Genomic DNA, 9919 nt, shown 5'->3' on the forward strand with positions numbered 1-9919 from the left:
TCCGTTTCCTCATCTGTAGGATGGGAATAATGATCACATCTACCTCACAGGGTCGTTGTGAAGAATAAATGAGAAAATGCATTGAACTGTCTGGGCACATATTCAACGGCTTTTAAGTGATGGTAACAGTACTTTTTAATGTTGTTGTTCTGTAATTAATTCAAGAATGCAACCTTTTGTCTAACATATCTTGCAAACTATTTTAGTTCATGAATCACAAACCTCTCTTCACGTCCACCTCCACCTGTCAACACTGTAGCTGCTGTGAAGCGAGGACTCGTGCTCCTCCAACGCAAGACCTCCTATGGGTTTCTTACACATTTGTTTGTTCCATTTCCACAAGACCTCTTTGAAGGGGCATTATTAACTTCACGTTTCAGATGGTGAAACAGACTGGAAAGGACTTAGTAACCTGCCTAGGACCACTCACCCAGGTGAGGAGAGCTGGGATTTGCATCCAGGTTTTTGTGATTCCAAAGCTTTAACGTTCTTCCTTCCCTTCCATGTAATCCACGCATATCAGCAGAGCAAAACAAAGACAAGGCATGTAATATCTGGACAGCGGCAAGTTTTCTCTTGTGTCAAGCAATCGTAATTCTCAGCAGCTCTCTGGGATCCAAATCCAGGTCTGAACAACCCCGGACTGACTTCTCTTAACTATTCCACTCTTTGTTTGCCTTTCTATTGGTAGAAAGTAGACGTAACCTTTAGGGAAGAAATAATTATTTCCAGGGACAAAATCATGGATCACAATTTATTCTAAATATATCAAAAAGGGAGTGCGTCCAAAAGGCAATGGAAGAGGGAAGTTAATGTTTGCATGGGGCAGGTTATCAAAACATGTTTGTATTTTGTCTAGCAGCACACCACTCACTAGCATGTATGTGATAGGTACGTTAATCACAGTCTGATTCATTTTAATTGCAGGAATAGATTGCTATTTTATTAGCTCTAATTATAGGAATAGATGATATCCATCTCACAATTCAGATTAGGAAAATATGACCAAAAGAAAATCATAATTCAAAGAGTGTGTCATTTTAATATTTGCACGACTTCACAAATTACAAAACAGTATTTAATACATTACTGCAAAAGAAGACCTAAATAAATATGTAAAGTTTTATGTTATGAAATATTTGCATTTATGGTTTTATACAAAAGAAAAAAGAAAGCCAGAGGACCTGAATGACAACAAAACCACACCCCCAGAGGACCTTCTGATAGAGAAATTTGGTTTCCCAGGTCTGAGGGTGAAAAGTATGCTCTTTCAAACACCAAGGTCACAGCGTTCCTCCACGTTTCCCAAAACCAGAAAATGCCCTGGTGGAACCAACTCATACAACCTCAGGGTTCGGTTTCCTTCGGCATGTGAGAAAGTCCATTTAGTCCTTCACCCATTCAACATATTATTTAGTATCTGCAACGTTCGCGAAAACACACTGGGAACTATGGAGGTACTAAAAGGGGAACAACACTGTGTGGTCACAGCCTCTTGCAGGTCATAGGAACAAACCAGGCCATGCCACTCTGTGACTGTCTCTAAAGCACGTGATGTTACTCACAGATACTGTCTGTTTCCCAAACCTTTCACAGGATGTGGTCAGGTAATGCTGTTCACTGGACGCTTTCACAGATGGGAGAGCAGCAAAGATGTGAAAGCAAGAGACTTAGCTACTCAACAGGAAGGGCTTCTGATTTATAGGTCAGGATTAGGAAAAATATGTAAATGTCTATTCTTCCCACAAAACGGCTGTTTTTGCAAATGCTGTTATGTAGATTGATTAATTTCCAAAATGAAGTTGAAGTTAAATTGATTGAGCTCAACGAATAAATTCAGTAAAAATGCACACTGAACATATATAATTCACAATTGGCGCTCATTATTCAACCAAGAAACAGATGAGATTCCACAGACATCCTGTTAACGGTACATGGATGTATTTTAAGATGGAGGAGACTGGCCAAAAAAGTGTCCATAATTACACGAACGCACTCTGTTCTCAGGGTAATTCGGGGGGTGGAGGGGGAGGTGGAGGGGAAGTAAGTTTTCATTTAAAATTGTTCAAGATTCCTCTTTTAAATTAAAAAATCCTCAGTGGGGCCGCATATGGCCTGGAATCAGACCCCAAGGTATTCATTTTCCAGATTCACATGAAAGACTTCAAAAGCTGCCTTATGTGAAGTGATTTTATTAATGATATAAACTAGCCTATTCTTTATCAAGCACTCCTTATTTGGGATCTTTGCTCCATGCACACATATCTCCATTTTAAAAAATACCTTTCAGCGCTGCCCACCAAGACTGTTGACTTTTCTAAATGTGCTTGATAAATCAAGGAAGACATGAAGCATACGATTTTAGAGCTGGAAGATGAAGATTTCGGCCCCTACAGAGCCCTGGGGCTGCTTGGAGCTTTGGCTTAGGAACAGAAGTGTTGTGAGGCTATGTCTTGAAAACCATGGGTCTAAATTGAAATTAAGGCCAGTCTAGAAAGATGACTCTTTTTTTGAAGATGCCACAGATCTCTTTAGGTACACTTTCTAGGATCTGACATCAGACAAAAAGCTGAGACTTGAGGATCTGGAGAATCGCAACTGTCTGCCCCCAACCCAATGTCATCGAACTCTCGGCTCCTTAGTGTCTTAACTGTACCAAATTTCTGACTCAGACTAGGTCATCCGAAGCTCCCTTTTCATTTCTAAAGTTCAAATTTTCACACATTTTTCCTAATATTTACTCTTATATTTACCTGATACCTATATTTATTCATCAGCAGCAAAACATATCACACGATGCCATTAGCACACAGCCCAAAACACTATTAAAAAACTTCTTTGAATTAACATTTTTGGGCTGCTTATCACGTGCTAATTTTTGTGCAAAGCATTGACAATAATTATTCCGTTTGCTCACGGTCCTGAAGGCAGAAAGTGGTCAGGCTGGGATTCGAATCCAGCAGACTCTAGTTCTACTGAGCCCTGAGATGCGCGTATCTGTACGTGAATCACAACAATCTTCGGGGGATGGAGATTCAGGAGCTGTGGGAGGCAGAGCGGGGTCTCCTGTAGAGAAGCTCCATGTAAGGCCTTGCCTACCCCGAACACATCCCGCCACCCCCACCCCGCACTGTGGGGGGCCATGACTACCGGCACAGAATCGTATGCTATCACCCTCAGGAGCACTTTTTAGTCGTAAGTGGGTGGGGGCAGAGGAGAGAAAGCCACGACACACACATACATAACAGTCACCCAAACGCATCCAAGCACACATCATCATGATTTATTTGAATTTTGCAGACAGTGTGGGGAGTCTCGCTTTTTCCTTTCTTTCCAGTCAGAACTGTAATTTTCCCCGCTCATCACCATGCTCAGTACCGTAAACATTCATACATCGTCAATTTAAACAACACACATACTCTATCCCATTCATCGAAATGTAAATGATTACAGAAGACACCAAGGTGGAACCACTTTGAAAGCCATAACATTTATTGAAGAGTGGACATATGTTTGCAAATCATGGCAACGCATGGGAGTGTATTCCACGGTTCATTGTGCTGTTCCAATGAGGCTTCATAGCACCTGCTCATACAGCCCCTTTTTAACACAATAACTGAAAGGGATAAAAAAGTGTCGATTGCAATTACATTTACAAAACCAAATGTCAGCTTTCGTTTAGAATGAATCTGGGCTCGGCTACTTAGACATACACGTGTTCATTTTTCAGCCCCACACACCCATTCCTGTCTGGGCAGAACTTTTCAATGAATAATGGCTTTTGTAACCCAAACAGTAGCTCAGAATATGGTCAAGCTTAGGGAACAGAGCAACAACTTCACTGAACAACAGAATTTCTAACCTGTGCCCCAATCAATGTATCACTTTGCGCTCAAGATATTCAACACAGCATTTCATTTTTGGAATAATAAGGGAAAACTCATCTGACAAAGGGCATGATACAGAATACATTTATAAAAGACATTTTTCACCTTAAATAATGTTTGAAAGTTAACTTTCTTCCCTTTGTTCCAGTGGAAGAAATTTTGGCCAAATTGTCAAAAAAAAAAAAAAAAAATACCATCCAGCTCTTATTGTGGAATTTAACCACCCATTTTCCTCTAAAAGTTATCTTTTAACAACTACAATAAAAAATAAAATTTCACTTCCAGGAATTTAAACAATTTAAAAGAAAATAGCTATTTTGATAAATAAAAAAAGACATTCATTTTTCTGAACTACCATTCTGTTTTTTTCTTTTTGCCTTTCATGGAAATATGTAAAATAATGATCATGGAGTAGAAAGTTGCTTGATTTTACCTCCTTAAAGATTAATAGTATAAAGCTGAAAAGGATTTTCTAATGAAAGAATCTGACAGTGTAAAAAATCTAATGTAGAAATATCTAATTGATGACCATTGAAAACGCTAGAAAGAGCAAAATTAGAAAATTCTGAAAGAGAAAGCCTCGCTGATTTGCTTTGCAGTACAAAACTTATTTTGTTTTATTTAATAAAGCATCTATTGTGGCTTTATTCTAAGCACAAGTTGTCAGCTGATCTCTTCTAAGAATTCCCTGGTACTCGGCCCTTGGTCTGAATGGGGGACTGACAATTTAAGGTCAGGTCCTCGCTCATGTCTCATATATGTTCTTGGGTTTAATATTCGACTCTTTATTCCTTATTTACTTTGAAATTCAGAAATCTTCCACCTGCCCAAACATAATATTTTGATACCTACTTAAATGTTACATGTAAAAATTTATATAAACCATATATTTTGTCCAAGAATTTAATTTTCTTTAACCTCTCTTTTTATTCTTCTTCAACGTCTACGCAAGAGACCTGTTTACGACACGCAGACTCTTCAGAGAGAACAATACAGAAACGCGCATCTTGGTTTGCTGGAAGGTGTTTCCCAGGCACGTCTGGTTTCTCTTCACATAGGAAAGAGTTTGCTGATCCACCATCATCTGCTTCATATCTTGGCTGGATTCGTCCCAGAAGAAGCTGTGGAGGAATGCCCATTCGCACTCCTAATTTGTAAATCACAGTCATAAAATCAGAGGAAAATGCACATATGCCACTCACTAATTTGCACACCAAAATTGTAAATCTAAAGCTGTTATAAAAAGAGGAAAGTTCAAGAAATACCTTTGTATGTGTGTGTGTGACTATTTCCCCCCACTTGAAAAGTGCTGGCTTTATGAACTTGCTCACTGCTTTTAAAAATCACATTCTTTTCATTCAATCAATAAACTTTTACTGAACGCCTACTCTAAGTGGCCACTGTAATCTCTTTTTAATCCTTCCTAAAAGAAAGCAGAGGGGCCCTATTCAGTGAATTTAAGGCACCAATAAGGACATGTCAATTTACGCTTCAGTTTTCCCGTCAGTTTTAAGGTAATCTCTTTTATACAAGGACAAATAAAGAAGGTAGCTGAGAGCAAAAAGGGAAGGGAGAGAAGTCCTCCGAACCTACAATGTGTTGAGCACCCGGCCAAGAACTGTGTGGGTGTACGTTGCAGAATTCTTAAGCCTCTAAAGAACCATAAGAGGTATTTATTTTTCCCATTTAATAGACCAGGATAAAGAGCAGTGACGAGTTTAATAATTGCTCAAGATGATTCCCACGCTACACTATAGCTTATGTTCTTAACAGATTCACCACAGGAAAAAGCTACTAACACGATTCGGGGATTTGAACTAAGGTCTGAGGAACTCTGAAGTAAAAACTCAACGCTTATTGTTTTCGTTGTTGATCTCACAACACCAAGAGGCTGTAAATTTCTCTGCTTGAGAAACTACTCGAGGACGGCCATTCTCTGTTGCTGTAAATGCCTTTGGTGAGGAAGCAGCCCTTAAAATTATGCATTCCCTACACCAAGAAATATTTTACGTGAATAAAATCTTTCTTCCGTCACTCTCCAAAATTCTGTTTTAAGATGAACTGAAGAAAATTTTGCTATAATCCTCCAAATTCCTCGATATTATGAAGTAAAAATCTGTAATTAATCTCTTTTGACGTTCTAGGAAACACAAATCAAGATAATCCTCTTGTTTTGATAACATATTTGTCCCTCAGCTACTTCCTTCACCTTAAAAAAATTAAGGGGCCAGCCCCATGGCTGAGTGGTTAAGATCGTGTGCTCTGCCCAGGGGCTCAGGGTTTCGCTGGTTCGGATCCTGGGCACGGACTTGGCACCACTCATCAGGCCATGCTGAGGCAGCAACTCACACAGCAGAATTAGAAGGACCTACAACTAGAAGATACAACTATGTACTGGGGGGCTTTGGGGAGAAAAAGAAAAAATTAAAAAGAGAAGATTGGCAACAGATGTCAGCTCAAAGCCAATATTTAAAAAAAAAAATTAAGAATATCAAGAATGCTAGATAAAAGAAAAAAAACACTGTGAAAAAATTACTCTTCTTAAAAGTAATTATCTCCAGATACAATTCTTGATAAACCTACTTCCTTTTCTTATATTTCAACTCCTACCTCATTTTGATTTAATGCAAAGGAATTAATGGACTTCCTTTAATACTTCTCTGCTTATTTTGAAGCTTTCTTCTTCTAGCTTTAGGTAAGAAGTCTTTAAAATCCCTTGGCTATTTCACCGTTCTAGATTGTGACTTTTAATTTAGGTAGAGAATTATTATTTTCAACTGCCAACAGGAGACACAAAGAGAAGATTTAAATTTGGCAGGAGAATCAAAGTTAGATGTTTCACAAGTAGAAAATGAAACTTGAAATGACCAAAGAGCCCCCTGGTTGGTTGCAGTAGATTGCATCATAATGCCCATGGTAAAAATAATGGATTTTTCAGAAACTGGGTCTTTTCTAGCAACAGTGCAACAAATGCATGTAAATGTACATCTGTGAAATAAATCTGCCACAGCTGCTGCACCTGGAAATGAGGTCTCGAACAGGAAGCCATTTATTATCATAATAAAGTGTATCTGTAATCTATACAGACCCCCCATTCCTTAAAAAAAAACAAACCCAGCTTGGAAATTTTCAAGACACTAGCTGACTTGAAAAAGAAAATGAGGAAAGGTTGATTAGAGAATAATCCTTATGAAATTGCAAGCTATGTATAAAGGACAACTAATATACACTTTAGAGCTTAATTTTCTTGCATTTGTATTTAAGAATGAGACTGATTTTACCCAGTGCCCAAATTCATCTCTAGAAGTACCTAAACTACGCAAACCTTAGATTTTTAAAGCAGTGTTGTTGTCAAATCGTCCTTGAAGATCTTCACGGCCTGCCCATTCCTAGGGACCAGTATATGCACCAGGAAGAAATAAATGTAAATTTTTCCTTTGAGCGTTTCCTACTCTTGAGCTCACAGTGCTGACAGAAACTTCCATCTCTTATGTACTCCTAACTGGTGCAGGTTAGATTCTGTAATATGGTCCTGCTCTGCAGCTCTCAGAAGCTGCCTGCCCCAGGAGCTTGTTCCACATCTATACCTTCTTTGATGATCTCCTTTCAACTAAGTTTTTGGTCCCATCAACATGGTTGCATTTTCTAAGCAGAAAATAAAACTACCAACATCCAAAGGCAAGAGTAAGAGGAATTAGAAAAACTCCAGATTCGTCTTAATCTCCTCCTCCCACCTCATTCTACTCTCCTTTTTGGCTGTGGTTATTCACGGCTCTTAAGGCCCACTGCCACTGCCACCTCCCTGCTCCCCCAGGCCTGAACTCAGAAACCTGGGGAGTAAGGTGGGATAAGGCACTGCGCCGGCCCTGGCAGTCCCCAGGAAGAGAGGAAAACGAGCTATCCAGCTCATGGCTGGCTCTTGCAAGACATTCTTATTGGTCCTAACACTAAACTTCAGCCACATTAAATTTAAAAAGAGAAGTTAGAAAAAGTTTTCTTCCCATAGTGATGTTCCTTAATTCACCAGCTTTATGATTGTACCTATATATGAAATAACTATATATAAAGCACCTTAAAATAAGAATTCCCTCACCAAACTATTCTATATAGAATTATATAAAATATCTCAACCTATGAAAGCACAGTCCCATATGAAGTGAAAAAAGATGTATGTTAAAATACAAAATTAAAGCTACTATTCTCAAGTTAAAAGCAAATTTGGAAATGATGTAATTACTACCAAATGCCAGACACCTGCTTTTTGTCTTGTGCGGAACTTAAAATTAGTTATTACCCAAACGCCTTAGCCAACTTCATTGATTTCCATCAAGGATTCATAAAATGGAGCGGAGAATCCCCAAATACGCATAAGACAGCATCTCACAATGGTGTGTCTTTTAAAAATGAACCCAGTACTTCTCTACGTGTGATATTTCACTGCCTTATTTTCTAGCTCTCATAAGTTAGTTACCCAGTGCACTAAGTTGATTATTCCAGAATTTTTCCAAGCCAAAAGTTAAGCTGATGAGTATTTCCAGGGTCATCATCCATTCCCCTTTTTGAAAGAAGGCTCTAAATCTGCCCTTTTCCAGTCTTCAGGCACCTCATCAGTCCTCCACGAGCTCTCAAAAATGATATCTAGCGGTTCTGTGATGACTTCGGCCAATTCATTAAGTACTCTAGGATGCCAGCCATGGGGACCTGTGGATTTGAACATATCGGGGTTATTGACGTTCTGCTTTACCCATCCTTCCCTAGTCCATCCTGGAGTCCTGCTCCTATTTTTAAGTCATACTTGTCCCTCTCTGGTTCCCACATGGACTTTTGAAAAACAGCTTTAAGTCTCTGCTTGATATTGATCAGTTTCCTCTTTGAAGGTAATAAATGAAAAACGTATTTTATTTTTCTCAAGCCTATGTTTTGTTGGTCTACTTCTTTTTCCTTATGTGTTTCTTGTAAGAATAGGAAAGTAAAGTGAAACATCAGATAAACACATATCTTGCGATAATTTGCCTTCCTACATCATATCACTCAATACTACGCTTTAGCAACCTAGTCACAGAGTAGTCAACACACTGCAAGACATTCCAGAGGCTGCTTATCTCATGCTCAGAGGGTCCATATCTGTTCAACTTGTGTCTGCAAGTGCTAATTCAAAATGTACCTTCCAAAAGAAAAAAGATTCACGACCATCTTTCATCATAATTATTTGTATGCATAAACAGTAACTTTTTCACATAGGCATTTAAAATGAATAGCTGTGCATGAGCTGGGAAGAGATTAGCAAGGATTTCTCACAAAGCAGTAACCTCGTAGAATTCATTTGTTGGTGTGTGGTCATCTGCATCAGTGTTCTAGCATGGATATTATACTAATTATCTCCCAGCTCTGATTGGTGCTGACAGTTTTAACCCCTTCAGCGTCACAACGATTCCTCCAAACTTGAAAGACAGAAACAGATCATAGTTTCCTGCCCATCTGTCACGGCAAGGCCGTGTGCCCAAGATCCATTACAGATTAGAATGGACAAAGGAGAGGAAGAAAAGGAGAGTGCATAGGAAGAATGAGGACCCCTGAGTCTTCCCATGTTTTTGGATATGACAGGTGAACTGTGTTGCTTAGGTTCAACTGTTTACTTGCCGTTTTTTTAACTAGAAAAGCTTTTGGAAAAGGTTGAATCAATTTTGCTTTCTTTTGTTTTGTTTTTCCAGTCCACTTCTTTCCAACCTTACCCCCAATTTTATCTCTTGCAAAAAAAAGTCATATTGCAGGCATCATTAAAAGACTCTGTTAAAAAACAATTCTGCACATGTCTCTAGGGTACAATAATTTGTTTTAGCACACGCCATTTTCACCCCTGCTCCAATAGCCACCTGCTGATGGCAATATGTTAACTAATATGTCATTATTAATTAGTTGGGGTAATATCATCCAGCAGTAGCATCTAAATGGATAGAAAGTATTATTATCGATGCTCAGGAAGTTTCTTTCTCCAGAGAATCAAGCTATTTTCAGGTCTTTTTTCCCCTGTA

The 9919-nt window shown here is 38.8% G+C and overlaps 1 protein-coding gene across 2 annotated transcripts in view; it reads right to left on the reverse strand.

Moving 5' to 3' along the window:
- SAMD5 (sterile alpha motif domain containing 5) overlaps nt 1–9919 on the reverse strand; it is a 182337-nt gene that overhangs the window by 124491 nt on the left and 47927 nt on the right. Inside the window, exon 2 of one of the 2 annotated variants that reach the window (XM_023632958.2) lies at nt 3472–8588. The exons of the other annotated variant lie outside the window; for it this stretch is intronic. Coding sequence (XP_023488726.1) covers nt 8526–8588 — 63 coding nt within the window. The 3' untranslated portion in view covers nt 3472–8525. Of the gene's footprint in view, nt 1–3471; nt 8589–9919 lie in introns of those variants that run through there. 2 annotated transcript variants of the gene reach the window in all.

This window comes from Equus caballus, chromosome 31, assembly GCF_041296265.1.
Source record: "Equus caballus isolate H_3958 breed thoroughbred chromosome 31, TB-T2T, whole genome shotgun sequence".
In the NCBI taxonomy this organism is placed as follows: domain Eukaryota; kingdom Metazoa; phylum Chordata; class Mammalia; order Perissodactyla; family Equidae; genus Equus; species Equus caballus.